This window comes from Salmo salar, chromosome 01 (genome assembly GCF_965601325.2).
Source record: "Salmo salar chromosome 01, fSalSal1, whole genome shotgun sequence".
In the NCBI taxonomy this organism is placed as follows: domain Eukaryota; kingdom Metazoa; phylum Chordata; class Actinopteri; order Salmoniformes; family Salmonidae; genus Salmo; species Salmo salar.
In genome coordinates this window covers 46,954,759-46,977,365 of record NC_138291.1, presented here as the reverse complement: position 1 = coordinate 46,977,365, position 22,607 = coordinate 46,954,759, and the positions used below count along the sequence as shown (strand labels likewise).

Here is a 22,607-nt window from a genome sequence, read left to right as displayed (position 1 = left end):
GTGCTTTTATTGTGTCTTGAGTACATCGTTAAATGTCCTAGGTATCTGGAGAGTCTTTGTTCAAATAAAATACTCTCGGTTCTCAGTTGTGCGTTCTATATTAGGTTCTAACCTCTCCTTTTTCTCTTTGGTTTGTCTTTATCATTGGGTTCTAACACCTGTTCTCTGCTATCTGCTCCATTGCAGCACGGGAGGAGAACGTGGCCACGTTCCGCGGCTCCGAGTACTTCTGCTACGACCTGTCCCAGAACCCCATCCAGAGCAGCAGTGACGAGATCACGCTCTCCTTCAAGACGTGGCAGCGCAACGGCCTGATCCTCCACACGGGGAAGTCGGCCGACTACGTCAACCTGGCCCTGAAGGATGGGGCGGTGAGCCTGGTCATCAACCTGGGGTCAGGGGCCTTCGAGGCCATTGTGGAGCCCGTCAACGGGAAGTTCAATGACAACACCTGGCACGACGTCAAGGTCACGCGCAACCTGAGACAGGTAATAGTGGCTAGGGAGGGTGAGAGCGGACAGCGCTGTGGTGCTAACACATAACGTGTACAAACATGCAGATATATTCAGGACATTCAGGTCAACTGATACTGTAGGATAGGTGGAAGACACGTATATTTTGTTTATCTTGAATAGATTTGACAGTTCCCAAATATTTTTTATTGTGTTATACATTCTCCTGTTCTTTTAGTTTTTTGGTCCGTTTCATAAATGAAAAAGTTCACAAGAATTTTTACAGTTTTTTTTTTCTTTTCAGTTTTTTCAAGACTGTCTCTATTTTTAACCCCAATGACTTACTATTTTCTAAAGACATGGTTTATTTCATGACTACTTTTACCTACTTTCCCCTATTAATTTTCTCCATATTTTCTGAATTCCAAGAACACCAATTTCCAGTCTGATTTTCTTCGGTCCACTGTTTCTTCGGTCCACCCCTACAATCCTCTCTCTCGCACTCTCTCTCACCTCTCCCCTCTCCCTCCTTCACGTCTTATCGTGGGTGCTGGCAGGGAGAAGCTCCAGCCAACCACGACGACTCCTGTTTACTTCAGACTGATCTCTGTTTAGCTGTAAAATCGCCCACAAACCCACATTACGAAATATTCTAATAGTCAAGGTCCTGTTCCCTTCCACACCCTCAGTGAGAGTTGGAGGGAGGGTTCTGGCTCTAGGCAAGGGGGCAAAAGATAGACTAGGATTTCAACTATGTAAAGAATTGTAGTAATGGTTATCCTTAAGTTATAATAATATATTACAAATTATATTTATATTTTTTGTAAAATACAATAATGCCAAATGTTGTCTCTGACATTTCATTGGAAACGTTTTCATATTACTACTATATTAGTGTTTTTAATCTGATCTCTACTCAGTTTAGGAGAAAGCTCAAAGCTGAAATAGATGCTTTGTGAAGGTGCTGTATGAAATCTAGCTAGTTATATTCCATACAGCTAATTACGCAATCTGGGAAGGGTGTTTCTTTTAAAGGAGCATTATCTCATGGGAAAGTCAAGCAGCTTTTTGGAATCTAAACCAGGTTGATATTCTATGTAAGTATGTATGTTATATCATCACTTCATCAAGGTCAACTCAAGGTTCATCCCTCTACCTATGGAATACTCAGGATTTCAAATTGAGCTATATGCCATAAAATATTTCCCTTTTTCTCTTTTACCCACTTTATCTCTCTATTTATTTTCTTAATTCTTTCTCTCTCTCTCTCTCTCTCTCTCAATCACCCCTCTCTCTCTCTCGCTCTCTCTCTCTCTCTCTTTTCCCTGAGAACAAGCTTTTGTAGAAAATCAGAACTCACCACTCATGGAATGAGTCATTGTCCTACTAACTGTTGCCTAACCAGCTATTGTACTAACAACACCTTAACTCTTCATCATTGTTTATTCATTTATTTAATTTAATTTTTTATTAACAACCCCTCTGTTCACTATTTAATTTCCTTTCTTCCCCCTTTTCCTCAAAGCAATCAGGCATTGGACACGCTATGGTAAACAAACTCCATTGTCTGGTAGATATCATTCCAATTTTCCTTTTTTTGGGGTTTGCCGTGTGCTCCTTCCTTCCTTCCCCTCTTCCTTTTTCTTTGACTCTTCATTCTAGACACTATTGTCCCAAAAAATTGTAAATGGGGTTGGTATTTCTTGGCTTTCTTTATATTGGATTCTCTCCGTCCATCGTTCATGATTTGATTCTATCGTTCATCTTTCTTTTTCTCACATTAGCTTCTCTCCTCTTCTGCTTTCCTTTCTACAACTTCTTCCTCTCTATTCCAAAGCCCTCCCAATCAAGTCTTCCTTCAGGGCTGACTGTTTGACTAAAACCTCCTTTGCATTCCCTATGTTTTGGCCGATGACTGTCGACCAAACTGCCAGAAGCTTTCTACAACTGCAAAAAAAGAGGAAAGAAAACCCAAAAGTTCATCAATGGGAGCTCTGACAGTTGTTTCCAGTACACAGTGGCGCATGGCATGCCTAAACTTCACCATCCTTCCCTTCGATCTCACACTATCCTCATCCCTTGCTTTCCCAATAACGTGCCTAGCTAACACTTAACTCACCTGCCATTCACGCTGTCATTTGTGTGTGGTGAATGTTTGTGGAAGTGGCGATTGTGATGCTACACCTCCCTTGAAAACCCCCTCTCATGGCTTTTGGTGTGGTCTGACTGTGTAGTGATTGGGCTTTGGCATGTTCCATCCAGCTGACTTATAGGATAGACCTTGCTTTGTATTAGCACCCCATTCACTCAACTCATCTTGTTATTAAGAAAATAACTAACTACAACATGGCTATGATACTCATGGCTTGTTCATATGTAGAATTAGCAGCACATCCCTTTTTTGCATGCTTGTCAATGTCTCCACTATCCAGATATCAACTCAAACTAAAACAAGCAAAATCTATTTATCCTTGGTGTTGTTGGCTTCCTACTAACCCTTCAAATCTAACCAAATGCCAAATCCCCAAAGAAACCTCATTTACTAACTTGCATCAAAGTTAAAGAAAATATTCCCACTGACATATTTTCTTTATCTGCCCTGGTTGAGCGTAAGAGTTGACGTACATGACAGAAACACAGAGGAATCCAATGACACGGTCCAGGTTTTGGGACTGGGCCACACACTTGAAGCCATTACACTAGCGAGCATTACTAAGACACAATATCGAGACAAAAACCTAGTCCCTGTTAGATTAACCTAAGCATAAACCTCTGCCTACACCCTGACCCCCGTACCCTCCTTTCTCCCCCAAACCCAAGATGGTCATGAGTGGACTTTCTCCTTCCTGGTTCTTCCCGTTGTCTAGGTGACGATATCGGTTGACGGTATCCTGACGACCACGGGGTATACCCAGGAGGACTACACCATGCTGGGATCCGATGACTTCTTCTACGTGGGTGGAAGCCCCAGTACCGCCGACCTGCCTGGGTCTCCTGTCAGCAACAACTTCATGGGCTGCCTCAAAGAGGTGACACTGCTGCAATATGTACATTTACATTCAAGTGGAACTTGCAGGGTTTTAACAACTTTGCAGATATGAAACAAATATCAGTAAAAATACATCAAATTCCCAGTTTATGCTTCAAAACAAACTTTATAAGAGGTTTTAAAAATAGGTTTTATTTGACTCAAAATGTCCTAACTTACAGAAAGGCATTGTTGGCAGAATAGATGGATGCAGTTCAAAGCATGATTAATATACAGTGCATTCGGGAAGTATTTAGACCCCTTGACTTTTCCCACATTTTGTTACTTTACAGCCTTATTCTAAAATGGATTAAATAAAAAATTGTCCTTATCAATCTACACACACTACCCCATAATGACAAAGCAAAAACTGTGTTTTAGAAATGTTTGCAAATGTATTAAAATAAAAAAAACTGAAATATCTTATTTCTTACATAAGTACTCAGACCCTTTGCTATGAGAGTCGAAATTGAGCTCAGGTGCATCCTGTTTCCATTGCTCATCATTGAGATGTTTTTACAGCTTGAATGGAGTCCACCTGTGGTAAATTCAATTGATTGGACATGATTTGGAAAGGCACACACCTGTCTATATAAGGTCCCACAGTTGACAGTGCATGTCAGAGCAAAATCCAAGCCATGAGGTCGAAGGAATTGTCCGTAGAACTCAGAGAAAGGATTGTGTCGAGGCATAGATCTGGGTACCAAAATATTTCTGCAGCATTGAAGGTCCCCAAGAAAACAGAGGCCATCATTCTTAAATGGAAGAAGTTTGGACCCACCAAGACTCTTCCTAGAATTGGTCTCCCGGCCAAACCGAGCAATCGAGGGAGAAGTGCTTTGGTCAGGGAGTTGACCAATAACCTGGTGTTCACTCTGACAGAGCTCCAGAGTTGGTTAGCTAGCAAGAAATGTGAATTGCTTTGTAAGCTAGCTACCTGTGCTGAACTTGAATGACTGTTATCCACAGTTAGCCTATCTGTTAGTTGTCAACAGTGCATGACTTGGGCAGGAGCTCACTGGAGCTGAGTACCGGCACCTCAAATGTTCTACTACTTGAGCTCCTGCACCTCTATAGAATATTAGCTCAAAAGTTTTGTGGAGCTCCTGCACCTAAATGTAAACAGTACCAGCACCAAAAATGAGTACTGGCATCTATTTCAGTCCAAGTCAAGCACTGGTTGTCAATCAAATGTATTTGGCTGGCAGGAAGGCAAGTTCCAAAAACAGGCAAGCTGCAGAAGGATGAGCAGGCTACTATTCCCCATTGTTTCAATGCAATTTTGACAGCCAACTAGCTTAAAGTTTGAGGGTTTATCTAATTTTCCCTAGTTAGATTTTCGCTTATCTCGCTCTGGCTAGCATTATTTGTTGATCTTGTTGTTGATGTGCATAGGCAAATGAGGGAGAGATAGCCTACCTTGTTATGGTTGTTTGATCAACAATAGGACTGTGAAATTTCTAAATGTAAGAGGAGAAATCCATTCAGGTGTATTTTGGGGCTTTTGGCGAATGCGTTCTAATGATCTAAAGTCGCACTGTTGCTGCTGCCTGTAAACACACAGTCCAGTTCAAGGTGAATGATGGCAGGCCCGTGTGGCAAATGGCTTATTTGCATGTAGGCCTACTGTAGCTCTGATTGGTTAGCATGCACCGATCTGCGTAAACTCTGGTCCTGGACAAGACAGATGTTTTATTTATTCACAAATGAATGACTATACGTCAATCCCAAACATTCAATGAATTTATAAAAACTTGAAAATTACCATATCTAAGTGCTCGCTTGTCATGAAATGTAAAAAAAAAAAAATCTTCCTGGGTGTGTATTTGAACGATTTTAATTTCATGTTGCTAAAACGCTGTCAGTTCCACTTTAACATTTTAGTCATTTGGCAGTTAGTGCATTCATCTTAAGATAGCTAGGTGAGACAACCACATACCACCACTGTCACATTTGCATTTTAGTCATTTAGTAGAAGCTCTTATCCAGAGCCACTTACAATCAGTGCAGTATGTGAGTCTGTGCTTTACACCAGTGTTTCAAAAATGGCTGGTTAGGACCAAATGGTCCAGTGGGTTACTGTTCAAGCTTGGGTTGAACGTTTGGGAACCGCTACTACGGTACTGTGGGTTCACTAAAATGGGTTGAATATCATAGGTTACTTGTAAAGAGAGTATCTTGCAATGTGTATTATGCTCTGTGGATCCTATGAAATCAGGATTAAATTCAATAAAGCCCATCTAGTTTTGAAGAAGGGAGAGATCAGAGCTTTCAGTATCTTCTGGGAGCCATCTGATCCAATTCACAGTGGTTATTCATTTTCACCCGACATCAAATTGTTGCAGGCGTATTTAATTTTGTTTTTCAATTGTTGGTAAATCATTTGATTACGGCCGCGGACGTCAAGCAGTTGCCTGGATGCAGAGGCTCAGGTGAAGTGATGGGATGGGATTCGTTGACTATGCAGCTGGGTTTAAATCTAACAGGAGAGTAGGAAGCAAAGAGACAGTCTGAAAACGGTCTGTTTGTTCCATTGGGTCTGTTCTGCTCGGAGATGTTTTGATTATGCCAATTTTTTAACAGTGTCACAGTTGCCCTCTGAGCACACATACACACACAGTTCCCTGGAGTTGGTGATGTCATCTTTTAGCGCTTGGCTGGAGACGGTTGCTGCAGTGTGGCAGTATGGTCCTGTATCTCTCTCTGGAGCTGTTCCCTACTGGTACACACACACACAAACATTCACACTTTCACCCCCTGCCCAAACACATGTTCCCACACCCCCTGCCACCTCCTCTCCATATCTCCATCAGAGCATCATGTAGCCCAGGAGATCGGGGGAAATGTGTAGCAGCCATATAATCTCCTTTGCCCTACTTCCTGCTCTGTGCCATGCTGGGCAGGTCTGCCCATACTGACCCAATCACCACTGTATGACTGGGGCCACTAGCTCACCAACACCATGATACACGCGTACATGTATGAACACGCATGGACTTACACAAATGTTCTCACACTTTCACTGGTCCTAGGGAAGTCATTGTTCCCTCAATGTTGATCAAAATGCATTTTGTCCCTATTCCTTTCATTCCATCTCCTCTCAATACATGGGTCAACGACACACACACACATGCAAACATGGCGCGGGAGAGAATAGGGGACGTTTTACGGGCTCCTGCCCATAATGTTTTTGCCATTGTTTCTGATGACTGAAAAGAGTGTCTGGACATCAGAACAGCTATCACTAACCTCAATTTGGACGAGGACTTCTACTTCAATGAGTCGGAGGCAAAATAATGCTGATTAGCCCAATTCTCCAACACTATAGTGGCCGGCGGGTGGAATACCTGACGAGACTATGTCGAAGAGTGGATAAATTACCCCTACACTCCGTTCTATTGGCAAACGTGCAATCACTGGAGAATAAACTGGATGAGCGCCATTCGAGACTATCCTGTCAACGTGATCTGAAGAACTGAACAAGGATTTGAACAAGGAACAAGGCTGAACAAGGATTTGGTAAATATACAGTGCCTTCACAAAGTATTCAGACCCCTTGACTTTTGTTACGTTACAGCCTTATTCTAAAATGGATTTAAAAAATAAAATAATCCTCAGGATTCTACAATTACGTAGAGAAATCTTTGCACATTTATTAAAAATAAAAACATAAATACCTTATTTACATAAGTATTCAGACCCTTTGCTATGAGACTCAAAATTGAGCTCGGGTGCATCTTGTTTCAATTTATCATCCTTGAGCTGTTTCTACAACTTGATTGGCACACACCTGTCTATATAAGGTCCCACGGTTGACAGAGCAAAAACCAAGCCATGAGGTCGAAGGAATTGTCCGTAGAGCTCCAAGACGACAGCATTGTGTTGAGGATTGAAAGTCCCCAACAACACAGTGGCCTCCATCATTCTTAAATGGAAGAAGTTTGGAAGGAAAACCATCACTGCAGCACTCCACCAATCAGACCTTTATGTTAGAGTGGCCAGACAGAAGCCTCTCCTCAGTAAAAGGCACATGACAGCCCGCTTGGAGCCAAAAGGCACCTAAAGACTCTCAGACCATGAAAAACAAGGTTCTTTGGTCTGATGGAACCAAGATTGAAGTCTTTGGTCTGAATGCCAAGCGTCAAATCTGGAGGAAACCTGGCACCATCCCTACAGCGAAGCTTGCGGGTGGCAGCATCAATGCTGTGAGGATGTTTTTCAGCGGCAGGGACTGGGAGACAAGATCGAGGCAAAGATGAACGGCGCAAAGTACAAAGAGATCCTTGATGAAAAACTACTCCAGAGCGCTCAGGACCACAGACTGCGGGAAGGTTCACCTTTCAATAGGACAATGACCCTAAACACACAGCCAAGATAAGCAGGAGTGGCTTTGAGGCAAGTCTCTGAATGTCCTTGAGTGGCCCAGCCAGAGCCCGGACTTGAATCCAATCGAACATCTCTGGAGAGACCTGAAAATAGCTGTGCAGTAAAGCTCCCCATCCAACCTGACAGAACTTGAGAGGATCTGCAGAGAAGAATGGGAGAAACTCTCCAATTACAGGTGTGCCAAGTTTGTAGCGTTATACCCAAGAAGACTCAATGCTGTAATCGCTGCCAAAGGTGCTTCAACAAAGAACTGAGTAAAGGGTCTGAATATTTATGTAAATATGATATTTAAGTTTTTAATTTTTGATACATTTTCAAACATTTCTAAAAACCTGTTTTTGCTTTGTCATTACGGGGTATTGTGTGTAGATTAATGAGGGGAAAAAGGCTGTAACGAAACAAAATGTGGAAAAAGTCAAGGGATCTGAATACTTCCCGAATGCACTGTAAATCTAGCTGTTTTTTCTATACATTAGCAGGACAGAACGGTGGCGTCGGGGAAGCTCAGGGGAGGTGGTGTCGGTCTTTTTGTTAACAACAACTGCTGCGCGATCTCTAATATTAAGGAAGGCTTGAGGTTCTGCTCGCATGAGTTAGAATAACTCATGATAAACTGTAGACCATAGTGTTTACCATCTATATTTTTCGTAGGTGTCTATTTACCACCAAAAAACGATGCTTGCACTAAGACCACACTCAACGAGCGGTATAAGTAAACAAGGAAATACTCACACAGAGGTGGCGATCCTAGTGGCCGGTTACTTTAATGCAGGAAAACTAAAAACCGTTGTACCTAATTTCTACCAGCATGTCACCTGTGCAACTAGAGGTGAAAAGTCCTTTACTCTGCACACAGCGACGCCATCAAAGTTCTCCCTCGCCCTCCATTTGGCAAATCTGACCCATAACTCTATCCTCTTGATTCCTGCTTACTAGCAAAAACACAAACAGGAAATACCAGTGACACGCTCAATATGGAAGTGGTCCGATGAAGCAGATGCAGGACTGTTTCGTTAGCACAGACTGGAATATGTTCTGGGATTCATCCGATGACATTGAGGAGTTTACCACATCAGTCACCGGCTTCATTAATAAGTGCATTGACGACGTCATCCCCACAGTGAATGTACGTACATATCCTAACCAGAAGCCATGAGTTACAGGCAACATACGCACTGAGCTAAAGGCTTGAGCTGCCTCTTGCAAGGAACGGGACACTAATCCGGATGCTTATAAGACCGCTACGCCCTCCGACGAACCATCAAAAAGGCAAAGCATCAATACAGGACCAAGATCGAGTCCTGCTACACCAGCTCTGACGCTCGTCGTATGTGGCAGGGCTTGCAAACTATCACTGATTACAAAGGGAAACCCAGCTGCGAGCTGTCCAGTGACGTGAGCCTACCAGATGAGCTAAATACCTTCTATGCTCACTTTGAGGCCAGCAACACTGAACCACACATGTGAGCACAAGCTGTTCCAGAAGACTGTGTGATCACGCTCTCTGTAGCCGATGTGAGTAAGACCTTGAAACAGGTTGACATTCAATAGCCCGCAGGGCCAGGACGCATGCTCAGAGCATGCGCTGAACAGCTGGCAAGTGTCTTCACTGAAATTTACAACCTCTCCCTGACCCAGTCTGTAATACCTACATGTTTCAAGCAGACCACCATTGTCCTTGTGCCCATGAACGCCAAGGTAACCTGACTAAATTACTACCGCCCCGTAGCACTCACATGAAAGGCTTTGAAAGGCTGGTTGAATGGCTCACATCAACACCATCATCCCAGACATCCCGGACCCACTCCAATTCGCATACCGCCCCAACAGATCCACAGATGACACAATTTCTATTCCTTGGTGTCCACATCACTAAGGAACTATCATGGTCCACACACACTAAGACAGTCGTGAAGAGGGCACGACAATGCCTTTTCCCCCTCCAGGAGGCTGAAAAGATTTGACATGGGCCCTCAGATCCTCAAAAAGTTATACAGCTGCACCATTGAGAGCATCTTGACTGGCAGCATCACCACTTGGTATGGCAACTGCTTGGCATCCGATTGCAAGGCGATACAGAGGGTAGTGCGTCAGAGGAAAGCCCTAAATAGTCTCTTCTTGCTTCTACCACACAGCAAGCAGTACCAAAGCACCAAGTCTTGGACCAACAAGACCCTGAACAGCTTCTACCCCCAAGCCATAACACTAATAAATAGTTAGTCCGGGTATCTACTGGTTAACTATTTAACTATCTGGTAGGCCGTCATTGTAAATAAGAATTTGTTCTTAACTGACTTGCCGAGTTAAATAAAGGTTAAAAAAAAATAATTACGAAATAAATCTGCATTGACCCTTTTTGCACTAACTCATTTGACTCATCACATACACTGCTGTTACTGTTTATTGTCTATCCTGTTGTCTAGTCACTTTATCCCTACCTATATGTGCATATCGACCTCAATTACCTCGTACCCCTGCACATGGACTCGGTACTGGTACCCCGTGTATATAGCCATGTTATCTTTACTCATTGTGAATTTATTCCTTGTGTTATTATTTTTCTATTATTTCTCTTTGTTTCTCTCTGCGTCATTGGGAAGGTCCCGTATGTAAGCATTTCACTGTTAGTCTACACCTGTTGTTTACAAAGTATGTGACAAATACATTTGATTTGACACACACAAACACACGCACACACATGCAAACCCGCACGTACACAGAAACACTGCTATCCTCCACACTGCACTCCCTGCCATTAACACTAATTTGCCTGCTGGCGATGCTCTTGTCCGTGCCATCAAACGCTATTATGGATAAATGTTTTGTTACCATGGCATCAGGTAGGCCCCAACGTCTCCCGCTATTGAAAAACACACACACACACACACACACACACACACACACACACACACACTGAAGCGTGACTTGGTAGCCGATTATTATGCCTTACATATGTGGACATAATAACAGTCTTTATGCCTCCTTTATCCTCCATAAGACGTCTTTGTGGTGTTCCTATCAGAGAAACACTGACTAAGAGACAGCTACAGCAGTTCTGTTGAAATAATGTCCAATTCAATCATTGATACTTGTAATGTATTTCTAATCATCATAGAATCATATGTATGTCATTTCTGAATGACAATACTTTTTATTTCGTAGCATAATATAGTTAATGTTTATTTTGTTATTTGAAATCGTTTATATTGTGTTAAGTAAAATGTTTTGTTTTATATAATCATATTCTAAACTGATAAGTATAATCCAATTCATGAATTATTATATGAAAAGAGGTAAAACAATGTAGATGTGATTTGATTATCCATTTTTATATCTGTTACACCTGTTTAACATTTAGTTAAGGTCTTTCCGTTTATCAGATTGCCATGTCTGTGTTACCAACAGAGTGGGATATTTACTCTCTGGAGAAGTTGTCTGATAACCAGTGTGATGTGGAGAAAGGTCGAGTCCTTAGATGACCATGCAGTCACCCTGTCTAAACAGCCCCAGGAAGACGTGTGTGTGTGTGTCTGCCCTCAGATCAGATCGAGTTGAGATTAGCTAGTCTAGCTCTAGCCAGTGGCCTGTGGCTGTCCCCATCCACACTGTCACACTCTTACCCCATGTCAACAACACACACACACACACACACACACACACACACACACACACACAGAAGTCTGACATATAGTACACGATATATACAAATTAGTGGATTCGGCTATTTCAACCACACCCGTTGCTGACAGGTGTATAAAATCGTGCGCACCGCCATGCAATCTCCATAGACAAACATTGGCTGTAGAATGAACTTTCAACGTGGCGTCATAGGATGCCACCTTTCCAACAAGGCAGTTTGTCAAATTTCTGCTCTTCTAGAGCTGCCCTGGTCAACTGTAAGTGCTGCTATTGTGGAAACGTCTAGGAGCAACAGCAGCTCAGCCGGAAAGTGGTAGGCCTCACAAGCACCCAGAACGGGACTGCTGAAGCATGTAGCTCGTAAAAATCGTCTGTCCTCTGTTGTAACACTCATTACTGAGTTCCAAACTGCCTCTGGAAGCAAGGTCAGGCCAATGCATAGTGCCAACTGTAAAGTATGGTGGAGGAAGAATAATGGTCTGGGGCTGTTTTTCATGGTTCGGGCCAAGCCCCTTAGATCCAGTGAAGGGAAATCTTAAAGTAACAGAATACAATGACATTCTAGACGATTCTTTGCTTCCAACTTTGTGGAAACAGTTTGGGGAAGGCCCTTTCCTATTTCAGCATGACAATGCCCCGTGCACAAAGTGAGGTCCATACAGAAATGGTTTGTCGAGATCGGTTTGGAGGAACTTGACTGGCCTGCACAGAGCCCTGACCTCAACCTCATCGAACACCTTTGGGATGAATGGGAACGCAGACAGCAAGCCAGGCCTAATCTCCCAACATCAGTGTCTGATCTCACTAATGCTCTTATGGCTGAATGGAAGCAAGTCCTCGCTGCAATGTTCAAACATTTAGTGGAAACCCTTCCCAGAAGAGTAGAGGCTGTTATAGCAACAAAGGGGGGACCAACTCCATATTAATGCCCATGATTTTGGAATGAGATGTTCGACGAGCAGGTGTCCACATACTTTTAGTCATGCGTTGTACAGTTGACGTTGGAAGTTTACATACTCCTTAGCCAAATACATTTAAACTCAGTTTTTCACAATTCCTGACATTAAATCCTAGTAATCCTTAGGTCAGTTAGGATCACCACTTTATTTTAAGAATGTGAAATGTCAGAAAAATAGTAGAGAGAATGATTTATTTCAGCATTTATTTCTTTCATCACATTCCCAGTGGGTCAGAAGTTTACATACACTCAATTAGTATTTGGTAGCATTGCCTTTAAATTGTTTAACTTGGGTCAAACGTTTCGGGTGGCCTTCCACAATCTTCCCACAATAAGTTGGGTGAATTTTGGCCCATTCCTCCTGACAGAGCTGGTGTAACTGAGTCAGGTTTGTAGGCCTCCTTGCTCGCACATGCTTTTTCAGTTCTGCCCACACATTTTCTATAGGATTGAGCTCAGGGCTTTGTGATGGCCACTCCAATACCTTGACTTTGTTGTCCTTAAGCCATTTTGCCACAACTTTGGAAGTATGCTCGTGGTCATTGTCCATTTGGAAGACCCATTTGCGACCAAGCTTTAACTTCCTGACTGATGTCTTGAGATGTTGCTTTAATTTATCCACTGAATTTTCTTTCCTCATGATGCCATCTACTTTGTGACGTGCACCAGTCCCTCCTGCAGCAAAGCACCCCCACAACATGATGCTGCCACCCCCGTGCTTCACGGTTCGGATGGTGTTCTTCGGCTTGCAAGCCTCCCCCTTTTTCCTCCAAACATAACAATGGTCATTATGGCCAAACAATTCTATTTTTGTTTCATCAGACCAGAGGACATTTCTCTAAAAAATACGATCTTTGTCCCCATGTGCAGTTTCAAACCATAGTCTGGCTCTTTTATGGCGGTTTTGGAGCAGTGGCTTTTTCCTTGCTGAGCAGCCTTTCAGTTTATGTCAATATAGGACTTATTTTACTGTGGGTATAGATACTTTTGTACCTGTTTCCTCCAGCATCTTCACAAGGTCCTTTGCTGTTGTACTGGGATGGATTTGCACTTTTCGCACCAAAGTACGTTCATCTGTAGGAGACAGAACGCGACTCCTTCCTGAGCGGTATGACGGCTGCATGGTCCCATGGTGTTTATACTTGCGTACTATTGTTTGTACAGATGAACGTGGTACCTTCAGGCGTTTGGAAATTGCTCCCAAGGATGAATCAGACTTGTGGAGTTGTACAATTCTTTTTCTGAGGTCTTGGCTGATTTATTTTTATTTTCTCAGGATGTCAAGCAAAGAGGCACTGAGTTTGAAGGTAGGCCTTGAAATACATTCACATGTGCACCTCCAATTGACTCAAATGATGTCAATTAGCCTATCAGAAGCTTCTAAAGCCATGACATAATTTTCTGGATTTTTCCAAGCCGTTTAAAGGCACAGTCAATTTAGTGTATGTGAATGTCTGACCCACTGGAATTATGATACAGTGAATTATAAGTGAAATAACCTATCTGTAAACAATTGTTTGAAAAATGACTTGTGTCATGCACAAAGTAGATATCCTAACCGACTTGCCAAAACTATAGTTTGTTAACAAGAAATGTGTAGAGTTGTTGAAAAACAAGTTTTAATGACTGCAACCTAAGTGTATCTGAACTTCTGACTTCAACTGTATGTACAGCCCTGTGTGAGAGCATGGTGCTGGAGTTTGGAAAGCACCCCACCATGTGGAATAAAATGCACACTGCAGAGAGAGAGAGAGAGAGAGAGAACCTCTTGGCAGCGACAGCTTGTCTCAGGATCTGGGCACCATTTGGTGTTTTACAACATCTTGTGTGGTATTTGCTATTTTCTGTTTACCGTCAGTCCCTGTTTTTATCCAAACACACACTGTGGGAGATTGGTATACACCCATAACATGTGAGGTATTGGCATACAACCTCTAGCAGTATTGCTTTTGTGGTCGTGTCGCTAGGTTGTGACCCTAATAGTATAACAAGAACTCTCACTAACATTATTGACACAGGGTGACACAACCCTCAGTGCCCCCCCATCCCACCTCCACACACACACACACTCCAGCTGCCATCCCTACCCTCCAGTCTCAATGTCTATGCAAATCACTCCTCTTATGCCAGGGGCTAGCGCCATCCTTGAGCAGTGAGTGGTCTGGTCCCACAGACAGAACACACACACAGTGTGCCCCCATACACACGTACATACATACACACACCCAGCATGCCAGGGGTGTGTTGCATCCTTGAGTGGTGTGTGTGTGTCGGTGGTGGTCTGTGCACAGTGGGGACCCGGGGCCATTAATTCCTGGAGAGCGGTGGGCAGGGCCGGCAGGCAGAGATTTATGGGAGAGGCAGACAGCTGTGGATGATTAATACGTGTGTCACCAAGGGCCCCACTCAGCCCAGACACACACACACACACACACACACACACACACACACACACACACACACACACACACACACACACACACACACACACACACACACACACACACACACCCACCAATGCAGGGGCCAGGAGGACGATATGGTGTGTGTGTGATTGTGTTTGAGGGCCAGAAGAGGGCTAGAGGAGCATGGACTCCTTTTGGAAATATGGAGGCAGTGCCTTAGAATACACACATACACACACGTTTGTTTTACTATCCTTGTGGGGACCAAACAATTGATTCCCATTCAAAATCCTAAACCTAACCCTAATCCTTAACCTAACCTTAAATCTAACCTTAACTCCTAACCATAACCCTAAACCTATTCCCTAATTCTAACCCTAACTCTAATTGTAACCCTTAACATAACCCCTAAGCCTAAAATAGCCTTTTTCTTTGTGGGGACCAACTTTTCCTTGTTTTACTATCCTTGTGAGGGCTTCTGATAGTAAAACCCCCCAAAAAACACACGCCCCTCTTAGTAAAGCTGTATTATGAATACTGTGAGGTGTGTGATTCCAATGACGGTTGTGTTGAATGGGGTTTGGCCTTGGTTATACCCCTGTGTCGTTTCTCACACAGCCAGACAGTGTGTTGATGTCCGTTACTCTCTCTGTCAGTCAGAGCGTCTCTCTCTCTTTGAGCGAGTGTCTGGTAGAGGAGATAACAGGCTGATGGAATTCTACTCTCCATATTCAAACACAAGTCATTTTTCATTTCTACATCCACATAGAACACAAACACACACACCTTGGTTATACCCTTGTGTCATTTCTCACCCAGCCAGACAGTGTGTTGATGTCCGTCTCTCTGTCAGTTTGTCTCACCCCCCATCCCACACACACACACACGTGCTTCTGAATCAGTCGTGTGGGCATACCTACAGTGTGTCACACAGACAATTGTTAATAGACAGAAGCTCAGTCTGTGTTTGCGCCTTCTCCTGTCTGTGCAAGAATCAGCGATAACTCACTTACTATCTGTTTGATTCACTTCTAATGCTTTATTCAGCTGGGAAACCTGCCCTCTGCATTTGTACTGCCCTGATTAAACACCTGCCGTGTGTTGAGACCGGCAAGATATTTGACTATGTTTGTAGATGCCTTGCTAAAAGTGACTTGTCATCTTGTCAAGGTTTTCCCTCCGCGAGCTGATCGTTATTTGTATCCAACAGTAATATATTCAGCATTTTATCAGGAGGCAATTGGAGGAATGGGATTAGTAATGTGTAGCTATTGTACTTGTAAAATCAACTGGTCCCCAAGCGCAGGCAGCCTATTGTACTGCAGCTCAGTTTCAAATGTGCCTGAAAAGATTGTCTCGCAGTCATTTGTCTCCGTCAACCTCTATAATCAGTCATACAGACGGGTCGGATGTTTGAATATGAAAAATGGTTAGAATATGAAAGATTGTAGGGAAGGCTAGGGCTACTGTGTATTATATGACATAAATCTCACATTTTTGTGCGAGACAGGTGGTATCAAAAGAGAAAGCAGTCTAAGGAGAATACTAAAACAGAGGATCATTGTGTTTTTAATAATACGTAAATACGAATGTCAAATGGAAAGTATTTGACGTTCGGAGAAGTTACCAAGACAGACAGAGAGAGAGACCGACAAACAGACAAACAGACAGACAGAGAGAAAGAGAGACAGAGAAAGAGTGAGAGAGGGGAGTTGAAATGTCACCGGGCACTGCCTGACGCCTCATCACCGGTTCGGCAGGAATTAGCTAGCTGACATTTTACGTAGACGTCCGCCACCACTCCAGATGACAACGTCGCCTGGCGACCCAAATTGCAAAGTGTCACTTTGTGTCAGACACAGGGAGACGTCTGAGCATCTCACGGCTTGTGATGTCTGGAAATTACAGAGAAGCCGGCGGTTGAAACTTGATTTAGATAATGAAAAATGCTTCAGGTCGACGTGACAATGCAGATAAACGACGACAAACGACAGTGATAATATCGCAAATAATGATAATCACTGTCCAATCAGTGCGCGGAGGGATTTGCAGTGCTCTAGCTGGGGATCTTCAAGGTCGCAGTGAGATGGCCGCGGGTGACAGCTACTGATATCTGACTGAAAGCGATTTAGAGGGAAGCATATGTTGGTTGTTTAGTCTGGGGACTTTAGGGGACAATTGGACAGCTTTATTGTTTGTGTCTGTATTCTGTGTTGTGATTTGTAGCACAGTTTGTGTATTATTTGATGTAGCATGTGTATTAAGTTATAGATTTTGTCTATTGTTTCGCTAACACCCAGCTTCATAACATGTTATGACACGGTCATAACCATGTTATAATGTCATAACAGCTGACATAACTTATCAGCACCTGTCATAATATGGTCATAACACTGTCATGACCCATATATTTACACCTGTTGTGACATTTATTGTGTTGTTTTATTGCTGGTTATTTACATTTACATTTAAGTCATTTAGCAGACGCTCTTATCCAGAGCGACTTACAAAATGGTGCATTCACCTTATGATATCCAGTGGAACAACCACTTTACAATAGTGCATCTAAATCTTTTAAGGGGGGGGGGGGGGTTAGAAGGATTACTTTATCCTATCCTAGGTATTCCTTAAAGAGGTGGGGTTTCAGGTGTCTCCGGAAGGTGGTGATTGACTCCGCTGTCCTGGCGTCGTGAGGGAGCTTGTTCCACCATTGGGGTGCCAGAGCAGCGAACAGTTTTGACTGGGCTGAGCGGGAACTGTGCTTCCTCAGAGGTAGGGGGGCCAGCAGGCCAGTGGTGGATGAACGCAGTGCCCTTGTTTGGGTGTAGGGCCTGATCAGAGCCTGAAGGTATGGAGGTGCCGTTCCCTTCACAGCTCCGTAGGCAATCACCATGGTCTTGTAGCGGATGCGAGCTTCAACTGGAAGCCAGTGGAGAGAGCGGAGGAGCGGGGTGACGTGAGAGAACTTGGGAAGGTTGAACACCAGACGGGCTGCGGCGTTCTGGATGAGTTGTAGGGGTTTAATGGCACAGGCAGGGAGCCCAGCCAACAGCGAGTTGCAGTAATCCAGACGGGAGATGACAAGTGCCTGGATTAGGACCTGCGCCGCTTCCTGTGTGAGGCAGGGTCGTACTCTGCGAATGTTGTAGAGCATGAACCTACAGGATCGGGTCACCGCCTTGATGTTAGTGGAGAACGACAGGGTGTTGTCCAGGATCACGCCAAGGTTCTTAGCACTCTGGGTGGAGGACACAAGGGAGTTGTCAACCGTGATGGCGAGATCATGGAACGGGCAGTCCTTCCCCGGGAGGAAGAGCAGCTCCGTCTTGCCGAGGTTCAGCTTGAGCTGGTGATCCGTCATCCACACTGATATGTCTGACAGACATGCAGAGATGCGATTCGCCGCCTGGTTATCAGAAGGGGGAAAGGAGAAGATTAATTGTGTGTCGTCTGCATAGCAATGATAGGAGAGACCATGTGAGGATATGACAGAGCCAAGTGACTTGGTGTATAGCGAGAATAGGAGAGGGCCTAGAACAGAGCCCTGGGGGACACCAGTGGTGAGAGCGCATGGTGCGGAGACAGATTCTCACCACGCCACCTGGTAGGAGCGACCTGTCAGGTAGGACACAATCCAAGCGTGGGCCGCACCGGAGATGCCCAACTCGGAGAGGGTGGAGAGGAGGATCTGATGGTTCACAGTATCAAAGGCAGCAGATAGGTCTAGAAGGATGAGAGCAGAGGAGAGAGAGTTAGCTTTAGCAGTGCGGAGAGCCTCCGTGACACAGAGAAGAGCAGTCTCAGTTGAATGCCCAGTCTTGAAACCTGACTGATTAGGATCAAGAAGGTCATTCTGAGAGAGATAGCAGGAGAGCTGGCCAAGGACGGCACGTTCAAGAGTTTTGGAGAGAAAAGAAAGAAGGGATACTGGTCTGTAGTTGTTGACATCGGAGGGATCGAGTGTAGGTTTTTTCAGAAGGGGTGCAACTCTCGCTCTCTTGAAGACGGAAGGGACGTAGCCAGCGGTCAAGGATGAGTTGATGAGCGAGGTGAGGAAGGGGAGAAGGTCTCCGGAAATGGTCTGGAGAAGAGAGGAGGGGATAGGGTCAAGTGGGCAGGTTGTTGGGCGGCCGGCCGTCACAAGACGCGAGATTTCATCTGGAGAGAGAGGGGAGAAAGAGGTCAAAGCACAGGGTAGGGCAGTGTGAGCAGGACCAGCGGTGTCGTTTGACTTAGCAAACGAGGATCGGATATCGTCAACCTTCTTTTCAAAATGGTTGACGAAGTCATCCGCAGAGAGGGAGGAGGGGGGGGGAGGGGGAGGAGGATTCAGGAGGGAGGAGAAGGTAGCAAAGAGCTTCCTAGGGTTAGAGGCAGATGCTTGGAGTTTAGAGTGGTAGAAAGTGGCTTTAGCAGCAGAGACAGAAGAGGAGAATGTAGAGAGGAGTGAGTGAAAGGATGCCAGGTCCGCAGGGAGGCGAGTTTTCCTCCATTTCCGCTCGGCTGCCCGGAGCCTTGTTCTGTGAGCTCGTAGTGAGTCGTCGAGCCACGGAGCAGGAGGGGAGGACCGAGCCGGCCTGGAGGATAGGGGACAGAGAAAATCAAAGGATGCAGAAAGGGAGGAGAGGAGGGTTAAGGAGGCAGAATCAGGAGATAGGTTGGAGAAGGTTTGAGCAGAGGGAAGAGATGATAGGATGGAAGAGGAGAGAGTAGCGGGAGAGAGAGAGCGAAGGTTGGGACGGCGCAATACCATCCGAGTAGGGGCAGAGTGAGAAGTGTTGGATGAGAGCAAGAGGGAAAAGGATACAAGGTAGTGGTCGGAGATTTGGAGGGGAGTTGCAATGAGATTAGTGGAAGAACAGCATCTAGTAAAGATGAGGTCAAGCGTATTGCCTGCCTTGTGAGTAGGGGGGGAAGGTGAGAGGGTGAGGTCAAAAGAGGAGAGGAGTGGAAAGAAGGAGGCAGAGAGGAATGAGTCAAAGGTAGACGTGGGGAGGTTAAAGTCACCCAGAACTGTGAGAGGTGAGCCATCCTCAGGAAAGGAACTTATCAAGGCGTCAAGCTCATTGATGAACTCTCCAAGGGAACCTGGAGGGCGATAAATGATAAGGATGTTAAGCTTGAAAGGGCTGGTAACTGTGACAGCATGGAATTCAAATGAGGAGATAGACAGATGGGTCAGGGGAGAAAGAGAGAATGTCCACTTGGGAGAGATGAGGATTCCAGTGCCACCACCCCGCTGGCTCGATGCTCTAGGGGTATGCGAGAACACGTGGGCAGACGAAGAGAGAGCAGTAGGAGTAGCAGTGTTATCTGTGGTAATCCATGTTTCCGTCAGCGCCAGGAAGTCTAGGGACTGGAGGGTAGCATAGGCTGAGATGAACTCAGCCTTGTTGGCTGCAGACCGGCAGTTCCAGAGGCTGCCGGAGACCTGGAACTCCACGTGGGTCGTGCGCGCTGGGACCACCAGGTTAGAGTGGCAGCGGCCACGCGGTGTGAAGCGTTTGTATGGCCTGTGCAGAGAGGAGAGAACAGGGATAGACAGACACATAGTTGACAAGCTACAGAAGTGTTGTTTCTTGTATTATTGTCTCCTGTGTCTTTAGAGAACTGTTTCACTTTGATATCCTTTTTCTTCTGTCCTGATTTTCTCTTTCTTTTCTTCTGTTAACTAGATATTCTTTGTTGTTCTTCGTTAGCTAGCTAGCTTCTTCCAAAAGAGTCCCTAGCAACTGCTTAGCAACTGGTAAACAATTCAGCTTGCTAAGATAATAACTATTTTTCATAAAATTGTAGTTTTTCAAAAGCCTATCTTCTTTGTTTGTTGCTTGTTTTTTCTCCTATTCAGTCTTGCAGTTTTCTTTTGCTTTTTTCCGATGTACTTCACTCTAAAAACCATGTAAATTTCAATACATAATACAATACATAATTTCAATACATAATACCTACATAAGAGTGTCAAAACCCACATTTATTCAAATGTCTTTTTTCCCTGCCAAGAAGTTTCCTTTCATTTGAAAGTTTGTTTCTTAAGTCATTTGTTGTAAAAAAAAATATTTTGTCATGTTTTTTTCAATATCATTTTATACAGTGTCATAGAGCATTTCGACCATCCTGTGTCACTTTACTTAGAGTAAGAAAATACACTTTATGACACTGTCAAGAAGCATTATGACCATCATAATCATATAAGCCAGATAGGCCTATCACGTTCATGCCCTTAATTCAGTCATCAGTCAAAAAGAGGGTATCTTGTCCTGCTCCTGAAATCTGCTCCTGCATTCATCCCAGTCAGCAGAAACAGAGCACTGGGGTAGGTGCATGTCTGACATCAGTGTGTGCACAATTACAATGATAATTTTATATGGTCAATTTCAGAATTTTTTAAAAACATAAACATACTTTTGACAAAGTAGGCTATGGTGTAATGCAGTGGTTCCTAAACTTTTTATAGTCCCATACCCCTTCAAACATTCAACCTCCAGCTGCGATTTTCCAAGGCAGGATACTCTGAGTGCAGCCCAATCCAGAAATCTGGCAGTGGCTTCTGACTAAATACAATTTTCACAGAACCGCTTGTTGCAATTTTCGATGAGGCTCTCTTGTTCAGATATCAGTAAGTGGACTGGAGGCAGGGCATAAAAGGGATAACAAATCCAGTTGTTTGTGTCATCCGTTTTTGCGTAATTGCGCACCCAACTCATTCAGGTGCTTCGCTATATCAGATTTGACATTGTCTGTAAGCTTCAGTTCATTTGCACACAAAAAAATCATACAATGATGGAAAGACCTGTGTGTTGTCCTTGTTAATGTAGACAGAGAAGAGCTTCAACTTCTTAATAATAGCCTCAATTTTGTCCTGCACATTGAATATAGTTGTGGAGAGTCCCTGTAATTCTAGATTCTGATTATTCAGGCGAGAAAAAACATCACCCAGGTAGGCCAGTCATGTGAGAAACTCGTCATCATGAAAGCGGTCAGACAAGTGAAAATGATGGTCAGTAAAGAAAACTTTAAACTCGTCTCTCAATTTTTTTTAAATTGTCAATACTTTGCCCCTTGATAACCAGAGCACTTCTGTATGTTGTAAAAGCGTTACATGGTCGCTGCCCATATCATTGCATACTGCAGAAAATACACGAGAGTTCAGTGGCCTTGCTTTAACATAGTTAACCATTTTCACTGTAGTGTCCAAATCGTCTTTCAAGCTGTCAGGCATTCCCTTAGCAGCAAGAGCCTCTCGGTGGATGCTGCAGTGTACCCAAGTGGCGTCGGGAGCAACTGCTTGCACGCACATTACCACTCCACTATGTCTCTCTGTCATGGCTTTTGCACCATAAGTACAAATACCAACACATCTTGACCACCAAAGTCCATTTGATGTCACAAAGCTGTCCAGTAAATATCCTCTCCTGTTGTCCTGGTTTGCAGAAGAGGATGTCTTCCTTAATTGACCCCCCATAAATGTAACGGACATATACAAGGAGCTGTGCCAGGCCCGCCACGTCTGTTGACTCATCCAGCTGTAACGCATTGAATTCACTGGCTTGTATACGAAGCAGTAATTGTTTCAAAACATGTCACTGATTAGTCGTGAAACAGTGTTGTTTGATGGAGTGATTGTCTGTATAGTTTTTTGGGCCTTTTCCCACAGCATTGTCCCAGCCATATCCGCGGCAGCAGGAAGAATTAAGTCCTCCACAATAGTATGGGGCTTGCCTGTCCTAGCCACTCGGTAG

The 22,607-nt window shown here is 44.2% G+C and overlaps 1 protein-coding gene across 9 annotated transcripts in view; it reads left to right on the top strand.

The window, feature by feature from the left end:
• Positions 1-22,607, top strand: part of nrxn3a (neurexin 3a) — a 430,381-nt gene that overhangs the window by 90,327 nt on the left and 317,447 nt on the right. For 7 of the 9 annotated variants that reach the window (XM_082974859.1, XM_082974856.1, XM_082974855.1 and 4 more), the window contains exons 1-2: positions 186-488; positions 3,320-3,481. In XM_082974859.1, coding sequence (XP_082830985.1) covers positions 3,380-3,481 — 102 coding nt within the window. In that variant the 5' untranslated portion in view covers positions 186-488; positions 3,320-3,379. Of the gene's footprint in view, positions 1-185; positions 489-3,319; positions 3,482-22,607 lie in introns of those variants that run through there. The other 2 variants (XM_082974861.1, XM_082974860.1) reach the window with 2 other exon arrangements.